General features: G+C 38.9%; 1 protein-coding gene across 1 annotated transcript in view; it reads left to right on the top strand.

Annotated features, from left to right (window-relative positions):
- Nucleotides 1-9,762: 9,762 nt before the first annotated feature.
- LOC143030374 (uncharacterized) overlaps nucleotides 9,763-18,026 on the top strand; it is a 32,211-nt gene continuing 23,947 nt past the window's right edge. The window contains exons 1-4 of the mRNA XM_076193523.1: nucleotides 9,763-9,982; nucleotides 10,787-10,861; nucleotides 13,217-15,264; nucleotides 16,238-16,531. Coding sequence (XP_076049638.1) covers nucleotides 14,077-15,264; nucleotides 16,238-16,531 — 1,482 coding nt within the window. The 5' untranslated portion in view covers nucleotides 9,763-9,982; nucleotides 10,787-10,861; nucleotides 13,217-14,076. The remainder of the gene's footprint in view (nucleotides 9,983-10,786; nucleotides 10,862-13,216; nucleotides 15,265-16,237; nucleotides 16,532-18,026) is intronic.

Raw genomic sequence — 18,026 nt, 5'->3', positions numbered from 1 at the left:
TATTCCTAAACACTCTTGTTAATCGTCGCGTCTAGCGACACTTGGCATCTCTCCGGATCTTACGGAGAAGAGTCTATATATATCATTGCTTGTAACGGTCAAGGTGGACTCTGCCTCTCAGAGCCCCATTGCACTCGTGTCCTCTACGTTGGACTTAGACATTTTTAGTCGTAGTTTCATCTCGACTAGTATATTCTCGAATCTTTGTGGACTCTGCCTCTCAGAGCCTCATTTGCACTCGTGTCCATTTTTGTCGGACTTAGACTTAGTCGTAGAATTTTCTCGACTTTGTTATTTTTTTTACGTAAATTATTACGTAGGACTTAGTTTCCATACTGATGGTCGATATTTCTCGACCTTACCACTTTGTCTTTAAGACTATTTTTTTTTGTTATTGATTGTCGATATATGATCGACACTTATATATTTACGTGTCTTGGCAATACTAGCCTTTTATGTTCTGTGAATTTACGTGTTTCGGACATTGTACTTTTCGCTAGTTTTGGCGACTTCTATTTTTCGATCATTGTTTATTTGTATCTTTATTTTTTTGAAGGAAATAATAATTCTTAAACAGAACTCTAGTTTTGAACCTGGCCCTTCCCCATAGGCGTCACAGGGAGTAAGGAAATTAGTCTGGCGACCCTCAAAGATACCAGAGCAAAAACAGTAATCAAATCACTGTTGAAATATTTTACATTAGTAGGTTTCCCTGTTGAGATCCAATAAGACGATGAATTTTGACAATTGTGGTCATATTAACACTGAACGAATCATTCTGAGAAAACTCTTAAACACGTGGAGATTTTTTTGATATAGAAAATACGATGAATCTTGACAATTGTGTTCACATTAACACTGAATGAAACATTCTGATTAAATCCCTAAATACGTATAGAAAAATAATACACGATGAATTTTGACAATTGTGTTCAGATTAACACTGAGCGAAACATTGAGAAAATCCTTAAGCACGTGTAGAGAAAAAGCTTTAAAAATAAAGAAAAGACGATTCATTTTGACATTTTTGTTCATATCAAAACTGAGCGAAACATTCTGAGAAAATCTCTCAACATATGTAGAGACAAATGTTTTAGAAATACAGAAAAGACGATGAATTTTGACATTTGTCGGTGGACGAAGAGTGCGTCAGAGAGGTCGCTGCCGCAGACCCAGTCTACCAGATGCTACTAGCGAAGGTGGCACCCTAATAAATCACAAGAAGTGGCTTGCCTTCGCCCCTTCTATGGAGTTAGGGAGAGGCAGGCTGGCCGTCGCGACTGACATCGTGACACGCACGTTCGACCAGGGATAGCATCCGCCTCGTCATTACAAAAAACAAAAGGATTACAAAGGCGGAGCATGCCGACAGGAGACCTTTTGATCCATATCTAGGTCGGATGCGAAAAAAAAAAATCATATTAATAATAAAATAATAAATAAAAATTATCTTATTATTAATATGATTTTTTTTTTCGCATCCGACCTAGATATGGATCAAAAGGTCTCCTGTCGGCTGCTCTCCGCCAACGAGCAGCAGCTAACCTGCACGCGGGCCACCAGGGCGTCGACTCCATGATCCGCAGGGCCGGGTCAGGCAGGCGGTCTACTGGCCAGGGATAGAGGGCGACCTCCGCTCCGGCGGGATCACAGGCGGTCTTGTGAGGAGTGCGAGGTTTGCGGCCCGTCCTTACCGGCTGAAACACGCATCGTAACCCCCCCCCCCTGAATACCCGTTCCAATGTACATTAGCAGACATGTTCCAGCACTAGGGCCACATGTACATGGCGTACGCTGACAGGCTGGCTGGAACTGGCTCACTTTCCCAATGGCACCTCATCAAGACGTAATTGCGGAGGAGGCACTTTACCCGCTGAGGAGCCCTACAGGAAACATGTTTCTTTTCAGTTAAAGTTACCCATAATAACCATGTTCCCTTCTTCCAGTAAGTTAGTGCATTCTTTGCGTCCTCCAACATTTTTGGATGATCAGTCTCTGTCCAAGACTGTGTTTTGTTTGTTATATATGTATATATGTGTATATATATATATATGTATATGTATATATATATATATATATATATATACATATATATATATATATATATATATATATAATCTATCAGAATGTGTCAAGAACTGGTATGATTTATTATACAAGAAGAATATAAAGGTTGTCAGGATAATTGACAGCACAGGGAATTATGTACAGCTACCAGAGGACCTCGTAGAAATAAAAAAACGAGAAAAATTGCTGTTGAATTTTCACTGATAAAGATTAATACATGGGAATAAAAACTGACGCAGGAGATGAGCACTTACAATTAAGTAAAATTTTCCACAAAACATCCTCAGAAAAAAAAAAAAAAAATGGTAATGGTGATAAATGGAAATTTGGGTTTCTCGGAAAATATTTGAGTAAAAAATATAAAGCCAACAAGATTGTGAGACTGATTCGGAAGACATTTATTACAATGGATGAGAGAAAAAAAAAAAAAAAAAATAGATATTTGTACACTACTCTGTTCATACCTCATATTGATTATGCAAACCAGGTATGGAATCCACACCTCTTGAAAGACATTGAGCCTGTAGTGACGTGATGCATCCTACGACCCGTCACACACTGATCAAAGAAATCTTCGGAGCTAGCCTTTCCAAGTTCCCGTAGTTGGCAAGCGTAGTTCGCAAGGGTGTCCCTGCCAGCCAGCGGTCAGCTAATCAGGAACTTGGAAAGCTCCTCACGTTCCCGCCAACCTCCTTTAAAAGGTCGGCGTTTCGCCGAGATGGGCAGAACAGTACCGACCAGTGCACAAACAACATCTCGTCCAGTCTTCTAGCTGTCCCATCGAGCCTCGCCGTCATCATCTGCTACCGCCTTGCTGACGTTAGGCTCCACGTCCAGCTACAACCATAAACTCCACTAAGCTGTGGCCTTAGTCCGAGCTTCACCTATATTTCTCATGTGACACTTCTAGTGTCGCACCTTGTGGCTGATTACCAAAAGAAAGAGATTAGATATTTTGTGTTGATTTTCATTTGTCCTGTCGTTGTTCCGAACTAAAACCACTACAAGCCCATTGAGAATATAGAGAGAAGAGTCATAAAAATGTTATCTGGCATGGAAGGACTCACGCGAGATTAAAGACTAAGGAAATTGGATCTACCGACACTTGTATACAGAAAATGAAGAAGAGAAATGATGGAAACATACAATGTCTTAAGCTGGAAGTATGACAGTGAATGCTGTAATGGAGTATTCGAAATTGGAGAAGATAGTGTAACAAGGAGACACTCAATAAGAATCTTCAAATTCAGGTGAAAGTTGAAACTGCGGAAGTATCCATTCTTGTGTAGAGTGGTAGACAATTGGAATAGACTCCCCAAATCAGTTATAATCTCGGAAAATATTGATAGATATGAAAGAAAAATGGATGTGTTTCGAAAAGAACAAGACCACAAGTTTAACTATATGGTAAACATGTCTACCACACGTTGCCAGTCATCCAGTAAACCTGGAGCCACAGGCTTCATAAGTCTATTCCAGAAGAACTTCTATGGGTATCTATGAGTATTAATCCTTCCACGTTTGTTTACATAATATGGTAGGATGTATGGGAGTGCAAAGGAAGGGTAGCACATTAGTAGGAGGACGGGCGCCCTGTTTTGCTTCGGGTGGTCTGAATACATTAGTTCCAACTCCCACCTCAATTCGTACGTACAGCTCCTCGCAACTGGTTCTGGGTACATCAGCGGCCACACCCCGGGCAACGGCGCCTCTCCCTTGGCCGAACTGCGTGCGGGTACCCGTCTGGTCGTTTTCAGATGGGGAAGGTGGCCACATTTTTCCACTCTTTCATGCATTCCCCAGCCATGGGTTAAATGGCAGTCTGGACTGGCTACGATGTCTCATCGAGGGCTCTCCAGCAACTCTGTTGGGGAAGCATCTCACTACGACGGTTCTTCTAACCTCTTAACACATTCAGGCCACCCTTTGCAGCCGCCGGTCATCCTGATATCTATCTCGCCACGGGCATCAGCTGTGGGAGGTCAAGATGGTGGTAATGAGAGCCGCGCATCCTTTTTATAACTGTCATTTCTTCGTCACTCAGGTTTTCTCTCCCCTATACATGGAGATATTTACTCACCCCATCTGTTCCTACCTCGTCTATTTCCTTTGTTATTTATAATAGTAAGTCACAATATATTTACATACTAATTGACAAAATGAATTACCCTTTTCTTCAGTGTATACATTTTCACTCAACAGTCGGGCAGTAAAATATGGACAAGTTGATAACATTGAAATAGCATGTTGCCTGTGATGGGTACGGATCAAAATAACAGACGATTAAATGAATGTGAGCCGTGAGGCGGTTTTGAGTGTAGCAAAACAATACCTATATTTTCTTCTTCTTTTGTTTTTAATTTGTATACATTTCAACTGGTGCTCCACTGGTTCTATTATATGTTGGATTAAATCTTAAATATCGGGGGGCCTACGTTGCTTATATTGTCGCAACTGGTGCCTTGCTGTTCGCAAGTGAAATCTTTTGTTACGCCTCGCATTCTCCAATTCCTGAAACCCTTTACTTGACTGTATGTCACCAAATTGGTCGATCTTCAGCTAGATCTTCCAGCTGGCGATGGTCAATAGTGCATGCTTTCAGGGTCCTTTTTAGATGATACTTATATTTCTTTTTGTAGCCACTTGCTGCTCTGGTTGAACGTATAATGTTGGTAAAGTTGAAGGATACCTTGAGCCTCATCTTTCTTATTGCAGTACATGCTTCTGGAAAGGCATATGGACTTGAAGAGAAAATGTTCGATGGCAGGGTTGACTCTATAACGGATCAGTGCCCACCACGGGGTACGCTATATGTTTCGGGCGACTTCACTATTGTTATTGGAACCGACTGAGTTGGATATGGAATATGCCTTGAGTCCCATGGCTCTGGAACCAGAAACACTAACAGTTCTTTCCTTCTTAAGTTTACAAAATTCAGAAGAATGAGGATTGCTGGCTTGTGGTTCCAGAGACGAGATCCACATCAACGGACTTGTTCTACCAATGCCGGAGGAGGGGTAAAGGAGATCGATCACATATCTCTTAATTCCCGTACGAGAATCTTACGGAACTGCAGGGTCTACTGGTGTGCTGAATTCTTTGGGACTTATCCCAGACTTATGGTCACAATACTCACACAGCTTATCAAGCCCAGGGGAATCCTGAAATATTATCCATCTGGATTCTATTTTGAGAAAATCAGAGATGATGCACGCGCCCAAGAGCATGTGGGAGCAATCTCTAAATTGTTCGAAGTATTTGGCATCCCTGAGGATCCTAAAGATCTGCGGGGTTCGCTCAAACCTAAAACCCTGAAAGCTGCCGAGAAGCGGGATGAAGTGGGTCCAAGGGTGAGGATTGGTGTGGCGTCACGTGAGACACTACAGAGTATAGAAGTGAACCATGCTGTCAGAATGGTTGGGGACCTGTACTGATACAGAACTCAGAAACAGTGGATTGATATCTCCTGGTGGTGGACAAGGAAAGGTACGTCAGGGTAATCGCATTCGTCCCCAAGTATCTAAACCTATCCACTTCCTCCAGTCTCTCTCCCATATTCACTTCCAAATTGCTGCCATTCTCTTTCCTTGTACATGTCATCATCTTACTTTTACCAATATTTAACTTCAATTTCCTTCTTTCACACACCTTCCCAAGCTCCGTCACTAACTTCCTTAATTCCTCTGATCCTGCAACAGGCGCATTGTCGTCAGCAAAAAACAACTGGCATATCTCCTATTTTCTCTCCACTTTGTTTTAACCATCTCAAATCCCTAGCCCATTACCCTTGCAATTACCTCCTTTCACACCACGCTATCCATGTATACATTGAACAGCCATGGCGACATGACACCCTCCCCCCGGTGAAGTCTCACCTTTACCTCAAACCACTCGCCCTTTCCATTTGTAATTCTAACACTGGCTCTACTACTCTCGTAAAAATCTTAACTGCTCTTAACAACTTTCCTCCTATCCCATATATCTGCAATACCTCCCACAGTGCCTTCTTTTCTACACTCTCCTAAGCCTTTTCCAAATCCATAAAGGTACAAAAATCATATTACCTTTTCCTAAAGCTTTTTCGCATATCTCCCTACCACAAAAATCTGATCCACACAACCCTTGCCTTTCCTAAACCCACACTGTTCCTCACCAATTACTCCCTCTGCTCCTCGCCTAATCCTCTCAATAAAAAATATCCCATAAGCCCTCCCAACTACACTCAACAAACCGATCCCTCTGAAACTACTACACTCACACTTATCCCCCTTCTCACTTATGCAGTGGAACTATACAGGCACTCCTCCAGTCCTCCTGTAGTCTACCCTCTTTTAGACAAACATTAAACAACCTCACCAACCAGTCCACCATCACTGTACCTCCCTGTTTTAGACACTCCGCACGACCAGAGCCAGGTGCGTTACTGCCGGGCAGGTAGTGCGTACCACTCTGAGGAACTTAAAATCGGTAACGCATTGACGGAAATGCATCTCAGATTTTACGGTAACGCACTACCTCTCTGACGGTAACGCGCCCAGCTCTGTGCATGACACCCATCTAACCCAGGTGCCTTACGTCCTCTCATCATTTTAATAACTGCTTTCACCCCCATCTTTTCTTATTTTTCCTCCATCCTCCATTTTCCCCATTCATCACTGTCATCTTCTTAGCGCCTCCCACTGCAACTACCTTTATATATCCACCATTACAGTACTAACAGTGACATCTCGTGGGCAACAAACCCTATGTATAAACTGTTCCGAAACATCTGCAAGGTAAGGTCCGAGCGTGTATTAGCCCCGCAAACCAAGAAGAAGAAGAGGAAGAAGAAGAAGAAGAAGAAGAAGAAGATGAAGAAGAAGCAAAAAAAAAGAAGAAGAAGAAGAAGAAGAAGATGAAGAAGAAGCAAAAAAAAAGAAGAAGAAGAAGTAGAAGAAGAAGAAGAAGAAGAAGAAGGAGAAAGAGAAAAAGAAGAAAATTATGCAATAGAAACATGTAGTGTTCTTGTCATGAGAGTCGGCACGAATCCGTTTTCTTTTTCTTTGAGTTTACAAAGATATTCTATATAAGTGCCATTACGGGGTTCTGCTCCTCCCCCCCCCTTTTTTTTTGTGTGTGTGTGTGTGTGTGTGTGTGTGTGTGTGTGTGTGTGTGTGTGTGTGTGTGTGTGTGTGTGTGTGTGTGTGTGTGTGTGTGTGTGTGTGTGTGTGTGTGCGGGGTGGGGAGGTGGTGGCACCCTTTACGGCTGTCCAGAACAGTTTACACATGAACTCAATAGGCGATGTCCGCCGGTATGCCACTGGCAGGAACGGCGGTACCGGGAGAAGATCGGGAAGAACACCCCTCGATTCAGGGCAGCGTTAGGTAGAGGGCGTACCTTCAGGAAGCTGGGGGTTGTTTCTGAAGGGGATACAGTAAGGTGCCGTGCAACTCCTCCCGAAGTAAGCGGCGGGTTGAGGCTTAGGTGAAGAATAGCCGTAGTTCTGCAGTGTAACAGGTAGTGGTGTATATGTGTGTGGTGGAGGGGCTGTTGCATTGCAGCCCCACAAAGTTTGTAATGTTCGTGAGTGTCTCTACCCGCGCGTAACATTCACCACTCACAACGATATCCCAGGTGGATCCTGTGGAAGATAGATTCTGCCCTTCTACCTATAGTCAGGTAGATGGCTTCGTACTTAGTGACGAAGTAGTAACACGGTACTGAGGTCGAAGTAGCAATAAAGTTGTTATAGTTGACCCTGGCCATCAATCTGGTGTTCTTGATGGTGACGCCAGTGATATGTTAGATCGTGGACGCCAGAGGCAGGGCGATCTTGCTGAACCTCGCCGCTGACTTGGCATCATCATCTACAATAGTGTTCCCTGGAATATGGCTGAGATCCAGTGAAATGTTGCAGAACTGTCTTGACGGTGCAAGAGGTTCAACTAGTACTGGGTTGACGTCCTTAAATAGACGCCATCCATTGTTCTGCCCGACTGGGTGACGTCAATAGCACTCCTTGGGTCTGTGTGGATCACGACTGCCCCCTGCCCCCCAGCAGAAAAAGGATGATCCAGGACCTTGAAGATGGCAACAATCTCCTTCTCTAGAGTGAAACTCGTCACTCTTCATAGCCTCATCAGCGGCTTCCTGGTTTGGTGGAAACAAATGGTATCTTCTCTCCAGTCGCCTGGAGAGAAGATACCATTTGTTTCCACCAAACCAGGAAGCCGCTGATGAGGCTATGAAGAGTGACGAGTTTCACTCTAGAGAAGGAGATTGTTGCCATCTTCAAGGTCCTGGATCATCCTTTTTCTGCTGGGGGGCAAGGGGTAGTAGTGATCCACACAGACCCAAGGAGTGCTATTGACGTCATCCGGTCGGAGAACAATGGATGGCGTCTATTTAAGGACGTCAACCCAGTACTAGTTGAACCTCTTGCACCATTAAGACAGTTCTGCAACATTTCACTGGATCTCAACCGTATTGGGGTTCCAAATTCCGCTGAAGAGGTATTATGGGATGTTGCGGTTGGGTGTGGGGCTGGCTATTGAAAAAAGGGGGATGTCAAAAGATACAGGTTTTTGTACAGATGCTTAATTAAAGTCTTAGACTAACTTGGAAACTGATACACCCCAAGGTAAATTCAAAAGAGATTTCAAAGTTAGGTATAACAGGTGGAAGAGAAAAGACGTAGGCGCAACTCATTTCCTTCATATTACAATTGAGTACATACAATTGGGCAAATCCGGAGTCTTTTTTCCATTAGTTTTACATTCTGGATAGGAAAAATAAATAAAATTCTCTTGTATACCGTTTATAAACCATTCACAAAAATTCTTGCTGTGGGGGTACTGTTTCAAAAGTGCACGTTATGTTTAGTAACTAAACGTAAAAACTTTTGTGGCGTTACGTTTAGTAACTAAACGTAAAAACTTTTGTGGCGTTACGTTTTGTAACTAAACGTAAAAGAAATTTTGTGACATCCCCCACGGAATAATTAATCACGCATAATTTTAGTATTTGAGACTAATCCCCACTAAAAACGATCACTCTACTTTAATTATTCCTCCTTTCTACTACCCTCTATTATCAGATCATGTACTTGTTCTACATGGATTCATGTAAGTGTTGATAGTAGACGAAAAAATACAAAGGGTAGTAGAAAGGAGGAATAATAAAAATTAAGAGTGATCGTTTTTAGTGGGGATTAGTCACAAAAGTTCTTCTTTTACATAATATACTGCCTGCAGGCTATATTTTAATATTTTCCTTGGTGTCAAAGTGTTTTAACAGCACATTTGCTTATATATATATATATATATATATATATATATATATATATATATATATATATATATATGTATATATATATATATATATATATATATATATATATATATATATATATATATATATATATATATATATATATATATATATATATATATATATATATATATATATATATATACAAATTAAAAATGTAAAAAGTTATTTTTAATTCTCAGGATTTTTAAAGTTCATCCAAGGAATTTAAAACATTTATCGAGGTACCATTACAGTCGCAGCCGACCGTTGAATGTAAACAAAAACAACAACTCGGAAATTAAGCAAGGAGTGTTGTCCTGTTTACAGAGGCATTAAGAGTTGGAGTATAGAAATATACCATCTGCTGGTAACTCTAAACTTCAATAGGAAGATTGCCTACGTGTATTCCACACCCATAAGAATGTCATACCTTGCAATTGCAGGTGCCGATACGTAACATACCAGTGGTCATTGACCTGATCAAACCAGTTCTAAATCAAAGAGGCTCAGCAGTTTTAAGATGATATTCTAGAGGGCATTGACACGTTCAGTTACTGAATGTGTTGTGTTTGGAGCTTCAGCAACTTAAGACAGAATAGAGAGAGATAAGACATAACCGGAGGGGTAAATAGCTGCTTCCCTACGGGGGTGTAATTGAGGCTCAACATTCTATTTATCGAGTTTTAGAATTATAAGAATATATCACTATCAGTTTACCAGTAGAATTTTTATGGTCTTGCAACTTCATTGAATTGTTATATTTCTTGATATTCTTAAATTTTTATATATAAGATTATTTTCATAAACCTTCTCCACTGAAATTGTGGGTGCATAGGAGATAGATAAACAGTTTTATTGGAACTTGATTATGCCTTGGGTCAAGATGGGTTTTAGGCAGTGGTTTGGGTGATAGTGTTGCCATTTGTTAGGCTCCATTGTTTTTTTTTATTATTGTTGTTTGAATGATAATCTTTGGAAACAAGAAAGTATTAATAGATTTTCAAATGAAGAGAACCAATATTCATTGCTGAAATGCTTGCCATTTGTTATTTTATAGAGTGTAACAAAAGATGATTCCACCAAATCAAACAAAACCTAATCTAACCTAACAGCTTTTCTTTACTGAGAGGCTGTGTTGATATGCTCTTCCCAGCTTTATTCATCTCGATGGATCAGAATGAAAGGATGAAACAATAACAAAACTGGTGTACTCAATTGATGTACCAGATTTATTAATTTCAAAATTCAGTAATGTCACTATTATTTGTTCATAATGATTTGTTGGTGAGACCATTTTTAAAAATAGATCTCATATATAGAAAATATATTACAACTTGAAACCCAATAAATACCCAATAAATAGGCATTACAAGCAAAACATTTTTTGTGATATAAAAAAGAAAAATCTTGGTTGTCTTTTTCCATCAGATGGCTAAAAGGGACCTGAAGCATGATGACCAACAAGATGCCAGAAGTTGATACCATATGGAATTTGGACATCCAGTGAGTTTATATTCATTTAAATAACACAATGTATTGGGTTCTTTTATTTAACCCCATTTGTTGCATTGTGCAACTATACTTCTTCCATTATCTGGTGACCCATAGGACATGGCCGGCAAAACCAGCAGCATTGCCACGTCCAAACCATCTCCAAAGAAAATGGGGGAGACACTGTTTTCTTTATATTTGTATGTATGACAGATATAATTAGAAAGACATCATTAAAGTTCTTATGTAATGCAGATGACTTAATATTAGCAGAGCATCACAATTACTAAAGAGTTAAAAAAAAATTTCAATAAGCAGGATCTATGGGTGACATAACATGTAATGGCTGTATAAGTCTAGTGATTTGGCAAGCACTCTCCCAAAAACTCATTTTTTTCTTTCAGTTTCAGTTCTCTCATTTTCTCATTAGCTTCATTTTTTAGTGTCTTTTCTCTTCCTTATTCCTCATTGCTCATTTCCATGTTTATCCATTTATTTTGGTTAATTTTCACTTTTTGCCAACTTTGCTGTTTTTGTTAGTACTTCTTTCACCATCATGTGAGAACTTAGTGTAATTATTAGAGGTCTATTTTGTTTTTTCTTTAAAGTATAGTATCAATCTATGCACTTTCTCTTATTTCTTTTTCCATCTCGTGCCCCTTCTCTTGTATCTCTTTCATAATTTCTCTTGCTATTTCTCCACTTGTCTCTTACGTATCTCGCTACATTGTGTTTTTCTTAAATACTATATACTACTATGCACTTTTTTTTTTATAAATTGTGTCCCTGACCCGATTTTTTTTCTTCTTAATTACTTTAATGACTTTCCTTTGCATTTTCTTCCATAAAATTGAAAGGTCCACTACCACCAAATACTCTCAGACAAAGTTTATACGATCACTGGATTAAAAATAGGAGAAACAGGGTGGAGGAGTTATGTTTTTGACTAAGAAAGGCTTAAATGTGACAAAGATTACAGAAGGAAATAATAATGTGGAATTGAGAATTGATTATGATTAAAATTAAAAATAGTGACATGAAAAGTAGAAAAGTTGTAGTGATATATGTGCTCTCTAAAAGATATCCTTGGAAAGAGAGTGACCAATCTAAAATATTGGAAGACACAAGGCATGCATTAAATGAAATACTGAAAGGAGGAAACTTAGTAATTATGGGTGACTTTAACTCTAAAGAAATATGTTGGGAGAAGATGACAGTGAAAGGTGGAGATGACCTTTGGGGAAATATAATACTGGACATGACCATTGAATGCACAATGACTCAATGGGTAAAAGAGGATACCAGATATAGAAATAATGAAGAACCATCGCGACTAGACTTGATATTTATGTCAGAGCCTGAAATTATGGATAAAATGGAATACAAGACACCAATTGGGAAGAGTGACCAACTACTTGAGCTCAAACTAAAAGTGGAAATTTATTTGGAAAGAAATGAGAAACACAGAAAAGGAAGACTAATGTATAACAAAACTGATTTTGGGAAACTTAAGAAAATTCTTTCAAAAAACAAGTTGGGAAAGCTTCTTTAATGAAGAAACACAGCTGGAAGAGAAATGGACGATATCAAAAGAAATCTGTAATGAAGGAGTGGATAAATATGTACCAAAACAAAAACAGGAAAAGTTGTACATTAAGTGCTGGTACAACAAAAAATGTAGTGAGGTAAAAGATAGAAGAGACAAAGCCTGGCAGATAAATCATATGAGCAGAGACTAAAAGCACTGGGTCTGCCAACTTTGAAAGATCAAAGAGGAAGAGTTGATATGATTACAATATTCAGGTTACAAAAGTGGATAGATTACATTGACAGTAGAGATCTCTTAATTAAGGGTAGGAGGGCTTTAAGAGGTCATGAGAATAAATTAAGGAAGACTACATGTCTAGAAGATGGGAAGAAATAGGGTTTTCCGTATAGATACATAAATACTTAGAAGGCGATGATATAGCCCAAGTTGGAAGAGTCCATAAATTCAAATCTAAATATGATGATTGAAGATCAAGGATGTAGACAGAACTTTACTTGATTTTGAGGCTAGGTATGATCAATTGGAATGTAGGAGACCCAACGAGTCTTTTTCCTTTCCTGTGTACTATAATTAGGTAAATACACACACTTGCTAACTGTCTATATGCCAAAGGCTTCTTCCCCTTATAAGGAAGATAGTTACACAGTTAAAGAAAAATAAAGGTAGTTCATTGAATATTCAACCTGCCAGTAGATGGTTGTACCATGTTAATTTGAATGATTTAGTTCTTCATCCTAAAAAAGATTAAGATGTGGATTATGATATAAAAATCTTATTTTGAGAAGGGATGTAGATTACATGCATTTCTTATTTTTCAGAGCAAGTTGCGTGGCCCAGAGATTCATCCAGGGAAAGGAATAGTTGTTCCTGAATTGGAATAAAATAGAAGAAATAATATTTTCAAGATTTCTTTCATGAGAAATTTGGAAGCACTAAAATATAAATCCTGCAATATTTCTCCCCAGTAATGTTTTTATCTAGTAAATTTGATCAAAATAAAAGACCTTATGTAGGTAGCCATTACTTTGTTAGGGTTTTTTCAGCATCTAAAGACAAACAAATAAGAATTTGTATAAATTTCTTTTTTTCCATTTCCAGGCAAATAATTTGAGCCTTCACTTTTATTCAGAAAGGTGAGAATTCACAGAAGTGTATGCTGTAAGTTGTGAATTTTTTTTTTGACTGGTGATATGTGAAGGGATATGTAAGTTCATTGCTCTCACTAGGAAGCTTCTTTATCCTTCAGTAAATTGGAAATATTATGAGAAGTTATGAAGGTGAGAAACCATTCAGATATGCTCTTTGTGAAACTCCATTTTCCAAGTCTTATTCTAAAAAGCTAAATGATAATTCGTACAGAGAAGAAGCCTCATGAGTAAACTTTTTGTGACATTTCCTTCATACTTTGCTTCTTTAGAAAGTCGTATGTGAACTCAGTGGGATGATATCTTAGTGTACTCTAAATGTGGAGTTGAGAAAATCCATATGAGAATTCACACATTGAAAAAGCCTCATCACTATACAAAGGTTAATTTTCCCACTAGTGATGTATTCTTTATGAATCAACATTTTCTGAATATGGGATCCAGAAAAGTCATATGAGATCATATACAAGGGAAAATCTGTCAAGTGCACCCAATGTGGATCAGCGTTTGGGTCTGGTGGTCTTATTAGAAATATGAGCTCTCAAACAGAAAAACCTCAGGAATGTGCTATTTGTAAAACTTTAATTTATTCAGGTACTCTGAAAAGACATATGAGAACCCACACAGGAGAGAGGCCACATGAATGTGCCATTTGCAAAGCGTCATTTTCTCAATCTGGTCACCTGAAATGTCATATGAGAACACATACAGGAGAAAAGCCACACGAATGCGCTCTTTGCAAGGCTTCGTTTGCTCGGTCAGATACTCTCAAAAGTCACATGAGAATTCACACAGGAGAAAAGCCACATGAATGTAGCCTATGTAACACTTCATTTTCTACATCTCGTAATCTCGAAAGGCACATAAGAACCCACATAAAGGAGAAACCGCATAAGTGTACACTTTGCCAAGCTTCATTCTCTGGGTCTAGTAATTTGCAAAACCATATGAAAACTCACACAAGGGAAAAGAATAAGTGTACTATTTGTGATACTTTGTTCTCCAAGCCGGGGTTGCTGAAATCCCACATGAGAACTCACACAAGGAAGGGGCCTCATCAGTGCAATCTTTGTGAGTTTTCATTTTCGAAGCCTTTCCAACTCAAACTCCACATGAGAACTCACACAGGAGAGAGGCCGTACGAGTGTACGATTTGCAGAGCTGCATTTTCTCAGGCCTGCTCTCTCAAAAGACACGTCAAATCTCACACAGGGGAGAAATCTCACAGTTGTACTTTCTGTAAGGCATCGTTCTCCGCTTCTTATGGCCTCATCAAACACATGAGAATCCACACCAGAGAAAAGCCTTACACATGTATTCTATGTAAATCTTCGTTCGCTCAGTCGGGTACTCTCAAAAGTCACATGAGGTCTCATACAGGCGAGAAGCCGTACAAGTGTGTTTGTTGTGTCGCTTCCTTTACCCGGTCTGGCACTCTGAAAAAACATATGCGTACTCACACGGGAGAGGAATCCCCTAAAAGCACCGAAAGAGAAACTTTGTTCTCATATTCTGCAGATTTGAAGAGTGATTGTTGGGCGAGTGATGACAGTGATTCTTTGAAACCTGTTGGTATTAAGTTGACAAATGTCAAGCATGAGCTGATGGAGGAGTTGGATAACTCAGATGGAATTCCAGGTAGTATAACAAGCACTTGGGTAAAGGAGGACATGGAAATCAAGGAGGAGTATGACCTTAACTTGATCAAAACAGAGCAAGACTAAGTTGTATTACTATCCTCTCGACCTGTAAGGGTACTTCTTGTCAGAGTAGAACATACTTGGAAATATTGGTCATAATTTGTGCTGTGCTAAATTCTGTTGAGAAACCTGACTTGTGGTTTCTTTTATTGTGATTTTTTTTTCAAAGTTTATAATGTCTTTCTGTATTCACATGATATACTGAAGACTTGTAAATAAAGATCTGTAGTATGTTAATATTGTTGATATATATATATATAGGATGATTTCTATGCTGTTCAGATAACTGATCTATCACAAGAATTGATTATTGAAGAATCCTAATGGGAAAATGTTATATAAAGTGTTAAAATTGTTTTGGATTACTATTGTATTCTAATAAAGCTTGAAATGTTTAGTAGTCTCTGAATATTACTTCTGTTTTGCCAGGTAATGGTGTATTGGATGAGTCCGTTTTACACCAGTTTTAAGATTACATAGTATGAGGATACACAATTCATGACCAGTGATACTGTTTAAGATTCATTCGCTCATTAAGCAATCAAATTATGTATTTACATTTCCTAATGAGCTACAAGTGGTTTCCAGAGTGACCTGTGTTGTTGAGAAAGTTCACAAGAAGAATATGCACACTAATGAAAAAAATATGACCCACGGCAGGATTAAAAAAGAATAGGGGGTAATCCTTAGAAATAAGGAGGAAAGAAGCCCAGAAATAGGATTCACAAAAAAAAGTAGTCATGAGAAATGAGTAGTATTTGCAAGATTTGATATTAACCTAAAGTGTCATTGCCTCTAAACACATAGCCTCACTTGCCTGCATTAATGAGTTTAAGGATGCAGAATCAATGCCTCCATCTTACTCTTTGAGGCGACATCCTCCCCTGGGTGTCTGATAATAATCAATACTTGGGCATCTTGATTGATTTCAGGCTCTCCTTCGCCCCGAGGTCAGATACCTCCGTGAGGCCACGAAAACAAGATTAAATCTCAGAGCCATAGCAGGGCCCCAGCTGGGTGCCAGGCACAAGGTCCTCCGGACATATTACATTCAGGTGGTACATTCAATGGTGGACTATGCCTCTGGGGCTCTCCTCTTCATCTCAGCTTTGAGGACAAGCTCGAGGTTCTCCAAAACCAGGCTCTAAGTACTATCACTAATAGTTGTGTATGGTATTTCTCACACCTTCAAATTCGTAAGAGTCCAGTTGATGAATGCCTTGCCAGCTTCATGTGCTGTACCATATCACCCTGGTATCACTGTGACCAGACAGTTCAACACAAGATGGTCTGTGTCCTGTGGGGATGCATGACATGCTGGGGGGCATATAGGGGATTCACGATAGTCCCATTGGTGCAGTTTGGCTGCTGTTCTACCATGGCCTGATCTCATCCTATTTGTCAGTGTCTACTAATTTTTGGTTAGGCAGTAGAAAACGGGCACACCACTTTCTCATCTAACTTGTTCCAACTGTCTATTACTCTGTGAGGAAAGCTGTTCTTTTTCAGATCTCTTCTATAGCTGTCTTTCTTGATTTTCTTTCCGTGTCCTCTTGTATTTCTATCATCCCATTTTATCGGTCTCTCTATCAATAATTTCTATGCCTTTCATGATTCTGTAAATAGCTATCAAATCTCCTCTCTCTTCTTTGCTCTAGTGTCTGTAGTTCAAGTTTTGCTAGTCTCTCTGCATATGATAGTTTTGACAGTGTTGGTGCCAATTTTGTAATTGCTCTTTGTATTCTTTCAAATTTTTTTTTATACATCTTTTTGTACTTGGTGACCATATTGTTGCTGCATATTCCAATCTTGGTCTTATCAGAGTGATTAGAATTTTCTTCACCATTTCTTCATCCAGGTATGTAAATGCCACTTTGATTGTTCTTATTAAATTATAAGTTTCTCCAAAAATCTTATTTATATGTTTCTCAGGTGACATATTATTCATAACAATGACTCCCAGGTCCTTCTCATTTTCTACTTTTTTATTCCTTCTCCCAATTTATATGATCCTGTTATTCTGTTTTTGCTTTTTCCAAATTCCATTATACTACACTTTTTAGTGTTGAACTCCATCTCCCACTTCCTACTCCATTCCTGTACTTTATTTAGATCACTCTGTAGTGACTCACAATCTTCTTCAGTGTTCACTTTTTTCAACAGTTTTGCATCATCTGCAAAGAAGCTCATATAACTTTCAATTCCGTCATCCATATCATTAATATATATAGCAAACATTATTGGGGCCAGAACTGTTCCTTGTGGAACACCGCTTATTACTTCATCCCATTTTGAGTGTTTGTCTCTTATCACTACTCTCATTTTTCTTTCTTGCAAAAAGTCTTCCATCCATTTAAACAGTTTGCCCTTTATTCCTCCTTCAGTTTCTAATTTCTTAAGCAACTTCATATGTGATACTTTGTCAAAAGCTTTTTTTAGGTCTAGAAATGCACAATCAGCCTATCCATCTCTTTCTTGTATTATATCTATTAGCCTTGAATAGAAACATATTAAATTGGTGATGCATGATCGTCCTTGTCTGAATCCAAATTGCCTGGAACGTTTTTTTTTTTCTAAATATTTTACCCATCTACTTTTGACAATTCTTTCACAAATTTTTGCTATTGTACTTGTTAGAGAGACTGGTCTGTAGTTGGTAGGGACTTCTTTATTTCCCCCTTTATATATAGGTACTATATTTGCTTTTTTCCAATCTTCTGGGACTTTTCCTTCTTTCAAGGAACTGTTTATTATGCTATGTATTTTGTCTGCCAGTTCATTCC

This window comes from Oratosquilla oratoria, chromosome 12 (assembly GCF_046742065.1).
Source record: "Oratosquilla oratoria isolate Oo_2021 chromosome 12, ASM4674206v1, whole genome shotgun sequence".
NCBI lineage: Eukaryota > Metazoa > Arthropoda > Malacostraca > Stomatopoda > Squillidae > Oratosquilla > Oratosquilla oratoria.
The sequence above is the reverse complement of the archived record's forward strand: the minus strand, read 5'-3'. Positions and strand labels throughout refer to the sequence as shown.